The 21,190-nt window shown below is 43.4% G+C and overlaps 1 protein-coding gene across 2 annotated transcripts in view; it reads right to left on the bottom strand.

Moving 5' to 3' along the window:
- LOC121560515 (tumor protein p53-inducible protein 11) overlaps positions 1 to 21,190 on the bottom strand; it is an 88,406-nt gene that overhangs the window by 9,385 nt on the left and 57,831 nt on the right. For both annotated transcript variants that reach the window (XM_041873464.2, XM_041873463.2), the window contains one exon: positions 12,719 to 12,858. In XM_041873464.2, the coding sequence (XP_041729398.1) occupies positions 12,719 to 12,847 (129 nt within the window). In that variant the 5' untranslated portion in view covers positions 12,848 to 12,858. The remainder of the gene's footprint in view (positions 1 to 12,718; positions 12,859 to 21,190) is intronic.

Genomic DNA, 21,190 nt, shown 5'->3' with positions numbered 1-21,190 from the left:
CTTCATAGTCAGAAACAGATGATGAACTGGAGAGAGAGAGAGCGAGAGAGCGAGACCATCAAATGGATAATAAAATTCAACATACCAATTAGGATCTGGCTAAAAAAAATACTTGAATCAATTATAGAACCTATTGCCCTTTATGGTCAAGAGCTTCTCTGCAGCCCACTGCTGCTTATCCTGTGAGAGAGAGAGAGCCTCAGTGAGCATAGCCTTGCTGTTGAGAGAGGCCTGCCGTAGGCAGACCTGCCAAATGTATGACCATAGAGACACACATTTCCTTCAGATTCCAAAACAAATCCACATTTCGATAAACTACCATATCTATTGGGTGAAATACCCGTGTGCTATCTAAGGCCTAAAAAGGCTCTTTGACCCTTTACTGTTCCATGGGTCTGTCTGGTTAAAAAGTCAACGTCCGATTGCTCTCTGCGTTCTGCAACCTAAACATCTACATTGATTCATCCCAGGATTATTATTATCCACTGGCGTAGATCATATTTCACCAGGGTTTAGCCTGAGTGCCCGGTCTGTTTGTGCGATCAACCAATTATGTTCCTTTATTTTCCCTTTTGTACTTTAACTATTTGCACATCGTTATAACACTGTACATAGCCATAATACGACATTTGAAATGTTGTTATTCTTTTGGAACTAATATTTACTGTTCACTTTTAGTTTATTTAACTTTTGTTTATCCATTTAACTTGCTTTGGCAACGTAAACTTATGTTTCCCATGACAATAAAGCCCTTTGAATTGAGAGCATTCTAGACAGAGACAGAGACAGACAGAGACAGACAGAGACAGATAGAGACAGAGACAGAGACAGAATTAGAGACTCAGACAGATGTACAGTATGTATGTTTATTTATGTTTATTTAACTGTTGGGGTTGCACTGTACATTTCTGATTGCCGAGTGAGAGTATTAGAGACTCAGACAGAGACCATCACCAGTGAACCCTGTTCTGTTCTGGGCAGTTCGCAGCTTCAGTTTATTTTTCATTGTCCTGACAACCTCAAACCCTTCAAGTTCAAATGGGTAACATCACCTCACAGCTTCTGTCCTGTTCCCCTTTGGGCATATTGATTTTTGTCTGAAATAACAGACCTAATTTATCAACAGCCTTTTGCTCCATCCACTTACCCACCACTCTATGGGTGAACCTTCATTTCATTGATTCCTTGCATCCACTCCTCGCCTTCTCAAAACACATAGGAGGAGATGGTACAAGGTTCTTCCCATCACACATTCTCCTACAACTCATTTTCTAGAAGGCGGCAATGAGAGAGGCGTGTGCAACGCCAAGGAATCAAGGAAGTACAACTGAGATGCATCCGCCTAGGCACTTAATGTATGTAATACCTGGATCTAGACAGGGGGCATCATGGGAGAAGGTCACAGCACACATGGCGACCTTTAACTGTCTGCATAAAATAATGACATTAACATTTAATATGGTTGCCCAAGGCCTGTATAGAGCCTGGAGATGGCTCCAAGCAGAGAAACCCGTCAGAGCACTTGGTACCCAGACTCCCCACCATCAGAACCCCAGTGGAGGCAGAACCTAAGAGATCATTCTCATTGACAAGCAGAAGAGGCAGAGCGACGAGATTTCATTTACATAATATGTATATAAACTTTTCAATTTACATTACATCCTTGCCTTAGCTTTTGTTGTGGCTGACAACATGGCAACATTCTTGCTCTTTAGCTCCAAATGTACCGTAAATATCAGTATCACAGTAACCACTGACTAGTAAGCTTGCAAACTATTCAAACAACGCGAGCAACTTTTCCTCCAAAACATATTAGCTACACTCTTGAATAATGCAACAATTAAAGGGTTTATTTTCTCATTCGTACACTCATTAAATGTAGCTTGCAAAACACAGCATATCAAACATGAGCTTCCCTTTCTTAAAGCTACGATGACAATTTCAGAATGTAACAGGCTGTTACTGCAATTTCCAAGTGTTTGTGTTTGCGCCCCGCAATTCGGGGTGTTCCTACATGTGCATCCATTGGTTCGAGATTGGGTCCTGCATGTGGCTTGTGTTTAAGTGACACTTAATATTCTGTATTTCCCCTGATTGTCTATGCCATAAAAATGTGGGTCAAAAGGGAAATAAAAGTATAAAATCTGAGTTTTTCGTTTAGACTATGTCATTATTGCAGTATAATTAATGTGCAATGTTTTAGCTTAAAATGTATGTTTAATCTGTTGATGCGTTGGATAGCAGATAACAGATATACAGTGGGGGAAAAAAGTATTTAGTCAGCCACCAATTGTGCAAGTTCTCCCACTTAAAAAGATGAGAGAGGCCTGTAATTTTCATCATAGGTACACGTCAACTATGACAGACAAATTGAGAAAAGAAAATCCAGAAAATCACATTGTAGGATTGTTAATGAATTTATTTGCAAATTATGGTGGAAAATAAGTATTTGGTCACCTACAAACAAGCAAGATTTCTGGCTCTCACAGACCTGTAACAACTTCTTTAAGAGGCTCCTCTGTCCTCCACTCGCTACCTGTATTAATGGCACCTGTTTGAACTTGTTATCAGTATAAAAGACACCTGTCCACAACCTCAAAATGTCACACTCCAAACTCCACTATGGCCAAGACCAAAGAGCTGTCAAAGGACACCAGAAACAAAATTGTAGACCTGCACCAGGCTGGGAAGACTGAATCTGCAATAGGTAAGCAGCTTGGTTTGAAGAAATCAACTGTGGGAGCAATTATTAGGAAATGGAAGACATACAAGACCACTGATAATCTCCCTCGATCTGGGGCTCCACGCAATATCTCACCCTATGGGGTCAAAATGATCACAAGAACGGTGAGCAAAAATCCCAGAACCACACGGGGGGACCTAGTGAATGACCTGCAGAGAGCTGGGACCAAAGTAACAAAGCCTACCATCAGTAACACACTACGCCGCCAGGGACTCAAATCCTGCAGTGCCAGACGTGTCCCCCTGCTTAAGCCAGTACATGTCCAGGCCCGTCTGAAGTTTGCTAGAGTGCATTTGGATGATCCAGAAGAGGATTGGGGAGAATGTCATATGGTCAGATGAAACCAAAATATAACTTTTTGGTAAAAACTCAACTCGGTCGTGTTTGGAGGACAAAGAATGCTGAGTTGCATCCAAAGAACACCATACCTACTGTGAAGCATGGGGGTGGAAACATCATGCTTTGGGGCTGTTTTTCTGCAAAGGGACCAGGACGACTGATCTGTGTAAAGGAAAGAATGAATGGGGCCATGTATCGTGAGATTTTGAGTGAAAACCTCCTTCCATCAGCAAGGGCATTGAAGATGAAACGTGGCTGGGTCTTTCAGCATGACAATGATCCCAAACACACCGCCTGGACAATGAAGGAGTGGCTTCGTAAGAAGCATTTCAAGGTCCTGGAGTGGCCTAGCCAGTCTCCAGATCTCAACCCCATAAAAAATCTTTGGAGGGAGTTGAAAGTCTGTGTTGCCCAGCGACAGCCCCAAAACATCAATGCTCTAGAGGAGATCTGCATGGAGGAATGGGCCAAAATACCAGCAACAGTGTGTGAAAACCTTGTGAAGACTTACAGAAAACGTTTGACCTGTGTCATTGCCAACAAAGGGTATATAACAAAGTATTGAGAAACTTTTGTTATTGACCAAATACTTATTTTCCACCATAATTTGCAAATAAATTCATAAAAAATCCTACAATGTGATTTTCTGGAAAATGTTTTCTCATTTTGTCTGTCATAGTTGACGTGTACCTATGATGAAAATGACAGGCCTCTCTCATCTTTTTAAGTGGGAGAACTTGCACAATTGGTGGCTGACTAAATAATTGTTTTCCCCCACTGTACCAACCACCCCACCTCTCTCTCACATCTCTTTATCAAAGCTGGGAGGATGTAATAAATAAAGACGCCCTCGCCGTAACGTTAACAGAACTGCGGGAAAGCAGGGTTCGGCAGGCGGGGGCGAAGGACACTGTCTACCGGTGTCCTAGCTAGCTACTGGTGTTGCCCCCGCCTCCCGCCTATGTAACGGAATCCTAGCTAGTTACCCAGTGTCCTTCACCCGTGCCTGCCGATCACCTGCCCTTGCAGTAATGCTAACAGAACTGCAGGAAAGCAGTGCTCGGCAGGCAGGGGCGGAAAAAGACTGTCTACTGGTGTTCTAGCTAGCTAGCTTGTGAACAGTGCCGCCCCCGCCTCCCACCTGTGTACCCGAGTCTTAGCTAGCTAGTACACAGTGTCCTTCGCCCGTGCCTGCCGAGCACCTGCCCTCGCCGTAACGTTAACAGAACTGTGGGAAAGCAGTGCTCGGCAGGCAGGGGCAAAGGACACGGTCTACCGATGTCCTAGCTAGCTAGCGGTGTTGCCCCCGCCCCTTCTTCTGTGGGGTTAATCGGCGGTTGGCATCCATTAACTACTGGTCGCCCCCACCTCCCGCCTGTTTACCAGAGTCCTAACTTAAATATGGACCAATAGAAGTATGAAAAGGAGTTCCTGCAGATGCAGAAATGCCCATTATTTGTTAAAATATATATTTTTGCCTTTATTTAACCATGCAAGGCAGTTAAGAACAAACTCTTATTTCCAATGACGGCCTGGCAAGAAGCAAAAGGCCTCCTGTGGGAAGGGGGGCTGGGATTAAAGGAATGCCCTGAATTGCGGTCCGCAATCACACCGGTCCGCAATCACACCCTTCTCGCAATTTCAGGTGAAAATAAAACATGTCGTCTCAAATATAATTAAATTATCAATACATTATCAAAGAGACGATTCTGTTTACACTGCCCTTCTTAGAGGGGGGGCAACTGTCGGGCACGTGTCGCGCACTACCTCGGGAGGTAGCGTTGTTCGAGACGTGAGAATTACGCAAGTTTACATTACAGTAATGTCTCTCGAGAATCGATACCTCTCCAGAATCTCTCGAAATTCTCATCAATGAGAATAGACCTCAAGGCACAAACACACCACACACACACAATCTAATGGAGAAGAGGCCTAAGTAGCTTTATGGCCGTCTATTTTGAGATGTTGATGATGTCCAAATCACTAAATAATAGAGGGAGGAAATGGGAAAAATAAGGAGTCTAAATTGCAGCGGAAAGGGAAAGATAAAAGAGCCTGTGTGTACAGACAGCCCTAGTCTCCACGCTCCAGCCAACCCAGACCACTGTATTTCACTGTCTAGTGAAACTGAAGCCTTTCCCCTGCCTGGCTGGCTCTGTCTGTGACAACTTTTGGAAAATCACTGGTCTTAACCTGACTGAGCTGGTAAAACTTTTAAAAGACATGCTCTGGAACTTTGGCGACTATTTTTTTTTAAACCTCCCCACTCCCTGGATACGTCACTGTGTAGTTCATACATGCATAATCTATGAGCAGAATTACGGTCTTACCGCAATGAGCCACGAAATCCATAGTTTGAAAACGACTGCTTTTCTGGAAGCTGTGCTGCGCCATTTTCCCTCCATTTTTCCCCCAAATGGGTCAGCCCCCTAGCAATTCAAGTTTTGGCCAATGAGCGTCAGCCCCTCGCCATTTGAGTGATAGCTAGCAAGATGCACACACAGCAGAGCGAGAGCAATGACGTGGTGCACATATCTGCACACGCGTGACGTAGTACGCAATTTTCGGGGACCACTTTTGGCTCGTGAGCACTACTTTCAGAACTACCGGCTAAAAAGAATAGAAAAGTACCGGAGAATATCTTTAAGACAGGAGGTAGGCCTGGCTGCACACCAGAATCCTCACCTTGACAGGAGCCTCAGTGTTACCTGTGTTGTTATCTAACAGGATGACTTGCTTGAGAAATATATAACAAGAGTAAAAACTCAAATCGCTGGCATAGGACTTAGCTGAGGAGGGGGAGGAGAAGAAAGAGGAGTGGGGGGGAGGGGGAGAAAGAAGAGGAGGGGGGAGAAAGAAGAGGGGGAGAGGAGGAGAAAGAGGAGTGGGGGGAGGGGAGGATGGGGGAGAAAGAAGAGGAGGGGAGGGGAGGAGGGGGAGAAAGAAGAGGAGGGGAGGGGAGGAGGGGGAGAAAGAAGAGGGGAGGGGAGGAGGGGGAGAAAGAAGAGGAGGGGAGGGGAGGAGGGGGAGAAAGAAGAGGAGGAGGGAGAAAGAAGAGGAGGGAGGAGAAAGAAGAGGGGGAAGGAAGAAATACACAGTAATGTGGGGAGAGAGGAGCATACGGTAATCCAAACTGTTATTGTCTAGCTTTGGCATCAATCACTCAGAGACAAAGCCAGGCTGCTTTCAGACAGATTGAGTTTAAATAATAATAAATATGACATCCACAGCCCTTGAGCTCTCTCTGTGCCATTACTACTCTCATTCACGGCTCCTCATCTCCCAGCCTTGGCAAACATGCAGATGAACTTGATAACGACCATCCTAATACAACCCCAGTTGTAATGACATCATTGTTCAGTTCATTCTGATCAAGTCAGTAGCCTACACTTACATCCTCCTGTATCGGTCTTCATGCTAGAACCATTGCACAGTATTCCCTCCAAGCACCAAAGGCTTCAGTGAGAGTGCTACAGCAGGCTATATGTGGCTAAAGGCCTGAGGACAATCCCTGGCACAAGTAATTGTTTGTTAAAAGAACACGGAAGGGCATGAAAACAGAAAGGCAGCGGGTAACAGCCGGACGATTTCCTTCCTTTGTTTACAGGGACGAAGTGTGTGTGTGTGTGTTCGTTTGGATGTGTTGGTGTGTGTCGGTGTGCGTATGTCCTGAGACGAAACTTCCCTCCACACCAACCTCCCGCTCTCTTTTTCTAATATGATTGTGATCTCCCAGCGGTATTGTTGTCTGAGCTGAGTCTGATGAGGTACTTATGGCAACTCAACTGAAACAAAAACAACACCATTTCATATTTTTGTGTTTGCCATTCAATAGATAAAGCAATTACTTGTAATTCCAATAACATTTAATTTTCTCCTCAGGGGAGTTGGAAAATTAACGCTGCAGATGAGCAGAAAATTGCCTTCAGGAACTAATTATTTCTTATAAGTGACATTATTATACTGTATTAGCTGATCATCAGCCCGCTCCTCCGCACACTACACTGGCTTCTAGTCGAAGCTCGCATTCATTACAAGACCATGGTACTTGCCTACGGAGCAGTAAGAGGAACTGCCCCTCCTTACCTTGAGGCTATGCTGGCACCATCCCTACGGTGAAGCATGGTGGTGGCAGCATCATGCTGTGGGATGTTTTTCAGCGGCAGGGACTGGGAGACTAGTCAGGATTGAGGGAAAGATGAATAGAGCAAAGTACAGAGAGATCCTTGATGAAAACCTGCTCCAGAGCGCTCAGGACATCAGACTGGGGCGAAGGTTCACCTTCCAACAGGACAACGACCCTAAGCACGCAGCCAAGACAACACAGGAGTGGCTTCGGGACAAGTCTCTGAATGTCCTTGATTTGAACCCGATCGAACATCTCTGGATAGACCTGAAAATAGCTGTGCAGCAACGCTCTCCATCCAACCTGACAGAGCTTGAGAGGATCTGCAGAGAAGAATGGGAGAAACTCCCCAAATACAGGTGTGCCAAGCTTGCAGCGTCATACCCAAGAAGACTCGAGGCTGTAATCCAATGGCACGTTGTGTTTGCTAATCCAAGTTTATCATTTTAAAAGGCTAATTGACAAACACATTAGAGTGTCTAGTTTGAGAAACAGACGCCTCACAGGTCCTCAACTGGCAGCTTCATTAAATAGTACCCGCAAAACACCAGTCTCAACGTCAACAGTGAAGAGGCGACTCCGGGATGCTGACACAGGCAGAGTTGCAAAGGAAAAGTCCAGTGTCTGTGTTCTTTTGCCCATCTTAATCTTTTATTTTTATTGGCCAGTCTGAGATATGGCTTTTTTTTTGCATCTCTGCCTAGAAGGTCAGCATCCCGGAGTCGCCTCTTCACTGTTGACGTTGAGACGGGTGTTTTGCGGGTACTATTTAATGAAGCTGCCAGTTGAGGACCCGTGAGGCGCCTGTTTCTGAAACTAGACACTAATGTATTTGTCCTCTTGCTCAGTTGTGCACCGGGGCCTCCCACTCCTCTTACTATTCTGTTAAGAGCCAGTTTGCGCTGTTCTGTTAAGGGAGTAGTACACAGATCTTCAGTTTCTTGCCAATTTCTTGCATGGAATAGCCTTCATTTCTCAGAACCAGAATAGACTGACGAGTTTCAGAAGAAAGTTATTTGTTTCTTGCCATTTTCAGCCTGTAATCGAACCCACAATTGCTGATGCTCCAGATACACAACTAGTCTCAAGAAGACCAGTTTTATTGCTTCTTTAAATCAGCACAACAGTTTTCAGCTGTGCTAACATAGTTGCAAAAAGGGTTTTCTAATGATCAATTAGCTTTTTAAAATTAAAAACTTGGATTAGCAAACACAACGTGGCATTGGAACACAGGACTGATGGTTGCTGATAATGGGCCTCTGTACGCCTATGTAGATATTCCATTTTTTTGTTTTTATTATCAGCCGTTTCCAGCTACAATAGCCATTTACAACATTAACAATGTCTACACTGTATTTCTGATCAATTTGATGTTATTTTAATGGACAAAAAAATTGCTTTTCTTTTGGAAACAAGGACATTTCTATGTGACCCCAAGCTTTTGAACGGTAGTGTATGTAAAGGTGATTTCCGTTTTTTATGTTTAATAAATTTGCAAAAAATGTCTAAAAACCTGTTTTTGCTTTGTCATGATGAGGTATTGTGTGTAGATTAATGAGGGGGCGGGGGACGACGACAATGTAATCCATTTTAGAATAAGGCTGTAACATAACAAAATGTGGAAAAAGTCAAGGGGTCTGAATACTTTCCAGATGCAGTGTACACAGTCATTGAACACTGGTCACTTTAATAATGTTTACATACTGTTTCACCCACTGTATGTGTGAGTACCTTCAGGAAGTATTCACACCCCTTGACCTTTTCCACATTTTGTTGTATTACAGCCTGAATTAAACATTGATTAAATTGAGATTTTTTTTTGTCACTGGCCTACCCCATAACGTCAAAGTGGATTTTTTTCTTTATTTTTTATTAATAATTACAAATGAACAGACATTTCTTGAGTCAACCCCTTTGTTAGGGCAAGCCAAAATAAGTTCATGAGTAAAAATGTGCTTAACACGTCACATAAGTTGCATGGGACTCACTCTGTGTTCAATAATAGTGTTTAACATGATTTGTACTACCTCATCTCTGTACCCCACACATACAGATAATTGTAAGGTCCCTCAGTTGAGCAGTGAGTTTCAAACACAGATTCAACCACAAAAGACCAGGGAGGTTTTCCAATGCCTCCCAAAAGAAGGGCAGCTATTGGTAGCAGACATTGAATATCCCTTTGAGCATGGTGAAGTTATTAATTACACTTTGGATGGCGTATCAATACACCCAGTCACTACAAAAGATACAGGCACCGTTCCTAACTCAGTTGCCAGAGAGGAAGGAAACCGCTCAGGGATTTCACCATGGGGGCCAATGGTGACTTTGAGACAGTTACGGAGTTTAATGGCTGTGATAGGAGAAAACTGAGGATGGGGGTGTGAATAAAGTGATGGAATAGTTCTTTGTCAAATCTGTGACTATTTAAAATAGGGAGAAGGAAACAGTGACCTGTGTGAAACATGCAGAGACTCAACCAGGGACACTACATAAAGGCCAGAAGATGTACATGACATGTATCTGCAGTAGGCCTACATGTCTCCCTTGTGTATATGTAGAGGATAGCTAAGTGCTTCGCTTCCTGAGACCTACAAGTACTGTCGTCATGGATACAGAAATGGCCTTGGCTTTTCTGGGTCGGGTGGTATTGATGGTGCTCCTCAAGTACTTTGTGTTACGTGCTGAGGGTCGTGAGTTTATATGTCGTGTTCACGGGCATGATTTCCACTCGGTCACAGTCAGACAGTCAATACCACCGACCCAGAAAAGCCAAGGCCATTTCTGTATCCATGACGACAGACAAGACGACAGTCAGACAGAAGACTTAGCCAGGACCACTGCTCTATAGTATGGGTGAGTGACTGTGGCTGTAGGTGCAACTCCCATATGTGCCTCCATCACTAAGCCCCCTGGGTTAGAGACTAAACAACTAGTTAAGAACAGAGACTAAACAACTCGTTTTAGGCTGGGTTTCTGTACAAGCAGTTAGGCTGGGTTTCTGTATAGCACTTTGTGACATCTGCTGATGTAAAAAAAGAGGGCTTTATAAATACATTTCATTGATTGTTAAGAACAGAGACTAAACAGCTAGTTAAGAACATCTGCATTATTCTACAGTATGTCATAGTGGAGAGAGAGAGAGTGTGACTATGCATGTATATGTTTCCCCTCTATCTCCAGTATCTCATAATGTGACTGAGTGACTGGGAATATGTGTTGTGCATCTCCAGTAGAACTGAGTGACTGTGTTGTGCATCTCCAGTAGAACTGAGTGACTGTGTTGTGCATCTCCAGTAGAACTGAGTGACTGTGTTGTGCATCTCCAGTAGAACTGAGTGACTGTGTTGTGCATCTCCAGTAGAACTGAGTGACTGTGTTGTGCATCTCCAGGAGAACTGAGTGACTGTGTTGTGCATCTCCAGGAGAACTGAGTGACTGTGTTGTGCATCTCCAGGAGAACTGAGTGACTGTGTTGTGCATCTCCAGTAGAACTGAGTGACTGTGTTGTGCATCTCCAGTAGAACTGAGTGACTGTGTTGTGCATCTCCAGTAGAACTGAGTGACTGTATTGTGCATCTCCAGTAGAACTGAGTGACTGTATTGTGCATCTCCAGTAGAACTGAGTGACTGTGTTGTGCATCTCCAGTAGAACTGAGTGACTGTGTTGTGCATCTCCAGTAGAACTGAGTGACTGTGTTGTGCATCTCCAGTAGAACTGAGTGACTGTGTTGTGCATCTCCAGTAGAACTGAGTGACTGTGTTGTGCATCTCCAGTAGAACTGAGTGACTGTGTTGTGCATCTCCAGTAGAACTGAGTGACTGTGTTGTGCATCTCCAGTAGAACTGAGTGACTGTGTTGTGCATCTCCAGGAGAACTGAGTGACTGTTTTGTGCATCTCCAGGAGAACTGAGTGACTGTTTTGTGCATCTCTAATATCTGTCTCTCTCACTAAGCCTCTGTGTCAAAGACTTAACACAGACGGATCACAGTGGCAGATGTCCTCAGCTCCAACCCTGCTAAAACCTTAACACTGGGGAGTTGCCTGCTTACCAAAGCATTTACACTCAGGAGGCAGGGAGGGATGAGAGCGGGAGAGAGAAAGATGTGGATGGGGCCAACCTTTACCCCCCACACACACACACACAAAGCCTGCTCTGCTCGGTCTCCTTGTGTGTGATTAGTATTTCAGCTCTGAGATCAGACTGTGGTGTGTGTCTAATGCTATTTGATGAAATAAAAAAAAGCATCATCCTGTTCTTATGAGTCCAACAAATGTGTGCTTAAACGTATCCATAAAGGGCATCTCTGTCGGTGTTTACACAGGCAGCTCAATCTGGTGACCAATCACATCAGATCTTTTCAAATCAGATCTTTTTCAGAGATTGTGCAAAATACAAATTTTCAGAATTGGGCTGCCTGTGTAAACAGCCTCTGTTTCTTTTTATGTGTTACATCAGTGGGTGTGTTCATGTGTTCAAGTGTGTAGGCTGGCATGTGAGAATGCATGTGTGCATGCATCATGTGTGAGGGATGGGAAGAGTGAGGAGAGAGAGGGAATGTGAGGGATGGGAAGAGTGAGGAGAGAGAGGGAACGTGAGGGATGGGAAGAGTGAGGAGAGAGGGAATGTGAGGGATGGGAAGAGTGAGGAGAGAGAGGGAACGTGAGGGGAGGAGAGAGAGGGAACGTGAGAGGAGGAGAGAGACGGAACGTGAAGGATGGGAAGAGTGAGGAGAGAGAGAGAATGTGAGGGGAGGAGAGAGTGAGGAGAGAGATGGAACGTGAGGTGAGGAGAGAGATGGAACGTGAGGGGAAGGGAAGAGTGAGGAGAGAAAGAGGAGAGAGACAGGATCTCAGAGGACTGAGCTGAAGCATCTCAGCAGGCAGGAAAATATATATTACTGTACTTTTCTAAGTGATCCACATTCATTGGATTGTATAGAGGATTACAGTAAACACAATAGAACAAAGACAGATGGGCCAATGGATTGTGATAGGGGATGACAGTAAACACAATAGAACAAATACAGAGATGGGCCAATGGATTGATTGCCAAGGCAATATGAAAGACAGAGTGAGAGCATGCAATCATTCAGTGCATTGTGCTGCAATAAGCAAGTAATCAAGAAACCAATATTACCTAAAACGTGAAAGCGCTATAGATTATCTTAATGAACAAATAGTTAATTAGGAATGATTACCTTCACAATAGCGTGCCAGTTTGATTGAGCTGTCATGTTGCATGGGTAATCATCAATGAATGCAGTATCTCCATTCTGTCCACATGCACGCTACTTATTATGGATTCAACAAAGGTAGAATCTTTATCCAGTCAATGCTTGCACAAAGCCAATGATTCATTCACCATGATGAAGAATGAGCAAATGCACACCTTTTCTGTATATTTGGGAAATAAATTATACTGACCTTTGACCTATGCACCTCTCCATCCTAGCCCTCTCCTACGACCCACAGTACCTTCCTGTTCTAGTGTGTGCGCGTACTACTGACCTTTGACCTATGTACCTCTCCATCGTCGTCCTCTCCTCCGACCCCCAGTATCTTCCTGGTCTTCAGCCTGCTCACCAGATCTGACTGACTGTGTTTCTTCATCAGAGGAGGATGTGGCTTAGAGGCCATGGCCCAATAACCTGGAGCGAGAGAGCGAGACACACTTTAGAGGCCATGGCCCAATAACCTGGAGCGAGAGAGAGGAGGATGTGGCTTAGAGGCCATGGCCCAATAACCTGGAGCGAGAGAGAGAGAGGAGGATGTGGCTTAGAGGCCATGGCCCAATAACCTGGAGCGAGAGAGAGAGAGAGGAGGATGTGGCTTAGAGGCCATGGCCCAATAACCTGGAGCGAGACACTTTTAGCAATTATGGAGTGCATATAAAGCTCTTGGCTTGCATGGTCCTTCGACGCGGAACAATCCTGTGAAAAATCAACAAGAAAGAAGGGAGATAGAGGGAGAGAATGAGGGGAGAGATAGAGAGAGAATGAGGGGAGAGATAGAGAATGTGCAGAGCGAGGGAGGAGATACAGTTACATCCATACTGTATTAATAACACTACCGTAGTAACCTGTTACATCCATACTGTATTAATAACACTACCGTAGTAACCGTTACATCCATACTGTATTAATAACACTACCGTAGTAACCTGTTACATCCATACTGTATTAATAACACTACCGTAGTAACCGTTACATCCATACTGTATTAATAACACTACCGTAGTAACCTGTTACATCCATACTGTATTAATAACACTACCGTAGTAACCGTTACATCCATACTGTATTAATAACACTACCGTAGTAACCTGTTACATCCATACAGTATTAATAACACTACCGTAGTAACCTGTTACATCCATACTGTATTAATAACACTACCGTAGTAACCTGTTACATCCATACTGTATTAATAACACTACCGTAGTAACCGTTACATCCATACTGTATTAATAACACTACCGTAGTAACCTGTTACATCCATACAGTATTAATAACACTACCGTAGTAACCTGTTACATCCATACTGTATTAATAACACTACCGTAGTAACCTGTTACAGCCATACTGTATTAATAACACTACCGTAGTAACCTGTTACAGCCATACTGTATTAATAACACTACCGTAGTAACCTGTTACAGCCATACTGTATTAATAACACTACCGTAGTAACCTGTTACAGCCATACTGTATTAATAACACTACCGTAGTAACCTGTTACAGCCATACTGTATTAATAACACTACTGTAGTAACCGTTACATCCATACTGTATTAATATCACTACCGTAGTAACCGTTACATCCATACTGTATTAATAACACTACCGTAGTAACCTGTTACAGCCATACTGTATTAATAACACTACCGTAGTAACCGTTACATCCATAATGTATTAATAACACTGCTGTAGTAACCTGTTACATCCATACCGTATTAATAACACTACCGTAGTAACCGTTACATCCATACTGTATTAATAACACTACCGTAGTAACCGTTACATCCATAATGTATTAATAACACTACTGTAGTAACCTGTTACATCCATACTGTATTAATAACACTACCGTAGTAACCGTTACATCCATAATGTATTAATAACACTACTGTAGTAACCTGTTACATCCATACTGTATTAATAACACTACTGTAGTAATCCATTACATCCATACTGTATTAATAACACTACCGTAGCAACCGTTACATCCATACTGTATTAATAACACTACCATAGGGGGAGAGTACAGTATCTTATGCAACACCACTATTATGTAACATTACGTAGGACTGAGATGAGGACATGCAAACACAGGGTAACCTACAGTAGAGCTCATACACTACAGATCCAGGCAGTCCCAACCCAGCACACTACAGATCCAGGCAGTCCCAACCCAGCACACTACAGATCCAGGCAGTCCCAACCCAGCACACTGCAGATCCAGGCAGTCCCAACCCAGCACACTGCAGATCCAGGCAGTCCCAACCCAGCACACTACAGATCCAGGCAGTCCCAACCCAGCACACTACAGATCCAGGCAGTCCCAACCCAGCACACTACAGATCCAGGCAGTCCCAACCCAGCACACTACAGATCCAGGCAGTCCCAACCCAGCACACTACAGATCCAGGCAGTCCCAACCCAGCACACTACAGATCCAGGCAGTCCGAACCCAGCACACTGCAGATCCAGGCAGTCCCAACCCAGCACACTGCAGATCCAGGCAGTCCCAACCCAGCACACTACAGATCCAGGCAGTCCCAACCCAGCACACTACAGATCCAGGCAGTCCCAACCCAGCACACTGCAGATCCAGGCAGTCCCAACCCAGCACACTACAGATCCAGGCAGTCAAATCACATTTTATTTGTCACATGCGCCGAATACAACAGGTGTAAACCTTACAGTGAAATGCTTACTTACAAGCCCTTAACACTTATTTTTCTTAACTGCATTGTTGGTTAAGTAAAAAAATAAAATATATATATAAAAAATAAAAAATAAAGAGCAGCAGTAAAATAACAGTAGCGAGGCAATATACAGGGGGTACCGGTACAGAGTCAATGTGAGGGGGCACAGGTTAGTCGAGGTAATTGATGTAATATGTACATGTTGGTAGAGGTAAAGTGACTATGCATAGATAATAAACAGAGAGTAGCAGCAGTGTAAAAAGAGGGGGTGGGGGGGACAATGCAAATAGTCCGGGTAGCCATTTGATAGCTGTTCAGGAGTCTTATGGGTTGTGGGTAGAATCTGTTAAGAAGCCTTTTGGACCTAGACTTGACGCTGCAGTACCGCTTGCTGTGCCGTAGCAGAGAGAACAGGCTATGACTAGGGTGGCTGGAGTCTGACAATTTTTAGGGCCTTCCTCTGACACCGCCTGGTATAGAGGTCCTGGATGGCAGGAAGCTTGGCCCCAGTGATGTACTGGGCCGTACGGCAAAAAATAATCGGATAAAGCAATTTTCACAGGATCGGCTGTTTTAAATATTTGCTACGCTGTAATAAAGGCTTTAAATGTTTTCTTCTTTGTTAGAACAGAATGGTATTACATATAATTTATTTAGTGTTGTTTATAGCACCTCACAGCACCTGTTTGTCACACACAATATGCACACCGCTCTCGCTCCTATACCCTCCTTTATCAAGATCTCCTTCTTATTGTTATTACAATTATTATGATCATAACAATAAGTAATGTCATTATCGTTAGTAGGCTTTGAATCGTAGCCTTGTATAACCACCATCAAGCTGTAGGCATAAGAGCGCATCCTGTTTAAACTTACAATATATAGGCTACAGTATCAATCATTCATTCGTTCATGCAATCACACAGCATACGAGATATTAACGTTCTGAAATGTAATCAAGCATTTTAGGTTTAAAATTAAACAACAACGGGAGCTTTGAATAATAAATGCAAATCAATTTATAACATTTTTTAAATGGATTTTGTTGTTGTTATTCTGTCTCTCACTGTTCAAATAAATCTACCATTAAAATTATAGACTGATCATGTCTTTGTCAGTGGGCAAACGTACAAAATCAGCAGGGGATCAAATACTTTTTTCCCCTCACTGTGTGTATATATATATATATATAACATTTATTTATTTAGAACAGACTTTGGTACACATATTTATATAGTGTTGTTTACACTGTTCCAAATGGTCAGAAAAAAATATATAATATTGTAATATAACAGCAACTGTTTGGCAAACATAATACTCCCGCAACGCTTTCTCCTATACCCTCCTTTATCTTGATCTCCAGTAGTTTCCACAACTAAGTCAAATGTCTTTCCCTCCTGAGCAACCAGTAAACATTCGCCCGTTTCGAGTTTCTTTTTCACATCCTCTGCACCCATTTTGCGGTGACGTGTTACTGTGTTCGGAGTTTGTTACAACCAATTTATTGATTATGATAGGCTATAGATCAGGCCCTATTGGTCACATGCATGCGATGTTGATATGTTTTACGTAAAGAGAGCAATGGTTGAGGGAATATATGGAATGTTTTACGTAAACAAATTTGGGATTTCGGTAACAGAACGTTTCAGTCAGAAACAAGTAAGAAACTAAATGGCTGAAAGGATGTTGCAGATTCACCACGGACAGCGCAATAATCTCTTGCTGTGCTGTGGTGCCTTTTGGCTGCAGTAGGGAGGAGAGAGAGACAACGTGCACCAGTCACACAGGCACTCACTGACGTTTATTTTTTTTTAAACAGTGTGACCATCGTGCTCTTCCTTGAGTCATTTGTGTGTCTTAATTATTTAATCAAACAGTGTACTTAAAGCATCAGACAAGCTCAGTGCATGTGTAGTCGATTTTATTCAAACACATAGGGTGTTTCTGTCTATATATGGAAAAATAAGTTTAAAACATTTCAACCAACCGATTGGTCGAAAGTACAGGACGCCTCTCGGTCGACCAAGATTTTATTCTAGTAGGACACACACACACACACACACACACACACACACACACACACACACACACACACACACACACACACACAAGGTGTGGTGGCAGGCTCAGTGGAGCCTCTCTCTGGAGGCAGAATGGTCTCTCTGTCTAGCTCGATCAGGTTCCACTGACAACACGAGAGGTGCTGGGGACAGAGAGACTGACTGGGCCCAGGGGTGGTCCTCAGGGGTGTGTCCGTGTGCGCGCATGTGCTTGTGTCAGACCGCTCCACTTATGCCAGCCTGCAGACAACGACGTGGATGGTGTGACTGTGTGTGTGTGTGTGTAAGTATCCTGAAGCATAGTCCTCACTCCACACACACACCTGACAGGTTAACCTGCATCACTTGAAAGTAATCAGCCTCAACTCCTTCCGACTGAGGGTCTGACAGTATATTGCCCACAGCAACTCACTTCTCTTTCCCCCCCCAATATCCGTAGCCTGGGTAATAGTCTGTATGTGCTAACATTCCACTCCTTGCCACTCCTTGATATGCAAACAATTGTTTTGGCATATGACACAAATTACGGAGTGGAATGTTAAGCACAAAACAGGTCTGGAACAACCTCCACTCATTCATCACAGTGTCGTCATATGCAGTAGCTCTAACTAGGAAGCCTTTAGTAGCTCTAACTAGGAAGCCTTTAGTAGCTCTAACTAGGAAGCCTTTAGTAGCTCTAACTAGGAAGCCTTTAGTAGCTCTAACTAGGAAGCCTTTAGTAGCTCTAACTAGGAAGCCTTTAGTAGCTCTAACTAGGAAGCCTTTAGTAGCTCTAACTAGGAAGCCTTTAGTAGCTCTAACTAGGAAGCCTTTAGTAGCTCTAACTAGGAAGCCTCAAGTCTCCACACAACAATATTCTATACAGAATAATCAGTAGCCTGTCAGACTAAAATGGTGGATTTATTCCTTCAGACTGAATTAATTTCACAGTCACATATTCTGAGCAGTCTGGCCTTAAGTGGTATCCTGCCGAATCTGGATTTCTTGACCTGCTACCACACTAGTATTTTCACCATCTACTGCTCTGAATGTCACGTTGGGTCAAGTGGGGAACATTCCGAGGGGTCGGATCCTGGGTGCTGTCTTCACACGTCTATCCCCAATTTGGCCAAATGATATCAATCCAGACTAAGAATTAGAGAACAGTTTGCCCAACATGCTAATATAACCCCTATGGATCAAACATGACTCAATAAAATAAATTGATCAATCCTTAAAGATCGCCTTCCATAATCTATATCACATCTGGATTATATCACTCACACCATTTCCATGTAAAAGGACCCATGAGCACCAACATGTGAAAGCTAAGAGTCTATATTTTTGGGAAATGAAGGCAAAGATACGTGTTTCAACCATTTTCCATCCTAAAAATTAAGAATAAGCAAAGGCTTTGATATCTGGTTACACAGATGAAAAAAAAAAGAAGGTATAAGAGATAGATCAACACACATAAATGTTGAAGTAAAGGCACTGTCAACTAATATCAACATTTATATTTCGTTTTGCAGAAATTATTTGCCTTCTGTAAGTTTAAGAAAAATTGCCTAGTATCTGGCCATTCTGTTACCAAAAACCCACATATCTTTAAGATATTTGTCTAATTTCTCTCCCTCATGGGGGAGGATTATGAAAGTTCACAGAAGTAACAAGTAAAAAGGTAGGGATAACAAATTTTGTTTTTGACTTAAGTGATTAAAACGTGTCACTCTGTTACCAAAAAAATCGGTAACACTGACCGGAAAATCTGTAACAGAATGACTGCAATTCAATTGTCACAAACCACAGTTGCATTAGAGCACAGTACAGTACCACGCAGTAAAAGAAAAGTAAAAGTAGAGTTCAGTACAGTACAGTACACTACAGTATAGCACACGAGCAGAGTACAGTATAATATACTTTACCCGACTCTACTGTACTCTACTGTGATGTTTGGTCCCAAACCCAACCGCAGTAACGCAAATGTTATTTATTTTAGGCATATGTGACGCAGCTCGCATGCCAGCCATGGTCCCAGCAATTTTGCCAAAATACGCAAAAATTACCGTAGAAATAGGTTAAATTACCAGAGATTCTTACATGGACCATTACAATAGGCTATCTGTATTTTCTGGGCTATATCAGCGAATAGGATAGGCATAGTTTGAAGAGAGCAGATTAGGAGAGAGAGCGGACTGTCGGCGCCTTCTCTTGGGCTACGTTTTTACATTTAGCCAAACTTTTAGGAGCGGGACGACTTTCAGACGGAGACATATGGCTGATCAAATATTAATTCCCGGGCAATGTAGTAAACTATAGCCTAACCATACTTAGTAAGTTAATTTCCTTGGAAAGATAACTGCCCCGAGCTTCTCCACCCATACGTAGGCTATAAGATGACTCTATTGAAGGTGATTTTAATACTATAGGTAGGCTAACTCATACAAGGCAGGAAGACTACCGTTTCCAAATAATCAGCCTAACAATATGTTCTGTCATTCTGTTACCAACCTTTGCATCTGCACTGTTGCTCAAGTAAATGTGTTTTATTAAAAATGTTCAGTGGCAATTGTTAATAGTAGTTAATAGACTTCTGCGTATAGGTAAATGGTTTGTTAAACTATGCAACCAATGTTTCTTTTGCTTGGCATGCATTTTAAAGTGAAAACGTGAGTCTCAGCGTCACTCTGTTACCATGGAATTGCCCAGCTACAAAGGCTCTCCACTTCTGTCTGTCTGTCTGTCTGTCTGACTGCCTGTTGACGATGAATACTCGATGCAGAGAACAGGGTTATGGATGGCTGGCTGGCTGGCTGGCTGGCTGGCTGTTGACGATGAAGACACGATGCAGAGAACAGGGTTATGGATGGCTGGCTGGCTGGCTGTTGACGATGAAGACAATGCAGTGAACAGGGTTATGGATGGCTGGCTGACTGGCTGTTGACGATGAATACTCGATGCAGAGAACAGGGTTATGGATGGCTGGCTGGCTGTTGACGATGAATACTCGATGCAGAGAACAGGGTTATGGATGGCTGGCTGGCTGTTGACGATGAATACTCGATGCAGAGAACATGGTTATGGCTGGCTGGCTGGGTGGCTGGCTGTTGACGATGAAGACACGATGCAGAGAACAGGGTTATGGATGGATGGCTGGCTGGCTGTTGACGATGAATACTCGATGCAGAGAACAGAGTTATGGATGGATGGCTGGCTGGCGACGATGAAGACTCGATGCAGAGAACAGGGTTATGGATGGATGGCTGGCTGTTATCTGCCTGTTTATCTGTCTCTTTTTTTGAATAATAGCCAGTGTGTAGAATAATAACCAAACATTCAAAAGGAAGATTTTACATACTACTTTTGACCAGGGCCCATAGTCCACTATTTAGGGAATAGGGTACCATTTGAGGTGGAGACAAAGTGGCTCCATGTTCTATTGAGGAGGTTAAACCCAAAGCATTGTGGGAGACATTGCGTATCAACCCAGTTCGATGGACACAGGGTACCCATCAGTGAAAGCAACGGAGCCAGGACAGAAAAGAGACAAGGAGAAAAAGGCTGCTGTGGAATGAGGAATGAATAGATGACTGAAAGAGAGTTAATCGACCACAGAGGAGTAAAGCACAGAGACAAACGTACTGAGCCAGAAGCTAGTAATCTAGCAGCCTGGCGGTGACAGAAATGATAATAGGCACATGCACAGAGGCTGGAGGCTGAGCAGAGCTGAAACAGGTGGGAACCCTACAGAGCAGAACAGGGTGCATTCCATGATATGACGTACAACAACAGCGTAAGGACATACACTGTGACTTACACCACAGGCATTCCTTGATAAATACTGTAACACACACACACACACACACACACCAGTAGAGGCTGCTGAGGGGAGGACAGCTCATCATAATGTCTGGAACGGAGCAAATGGAATGGCATCAAACACCTGGAAACCATTTCTTTGACGTACTTGATACCATTCCACTCATTACCACGAGCCCGTCCTCCCCACTTAAG

This window comes from Coregonus clupeaformis, unplaced genomic scaffold (assembly GCF_020615455.1).
Source record: "Coregonus clupeaformis isolate EN_2021a unplaced genomic scaffold, ASM2061545v1 scaf0161, whole genome shotgun sequence".
NCBI classification, from domain to species: Eukaryota; Metazoa; Chordata; class Actinopteri; order Salmoniformes; family Salmonidae; genus Coregonus; species Coregonus clupeaformis.
This window is presented reverse-complemented; position numbering and strand designations above follow the sequence as displayed.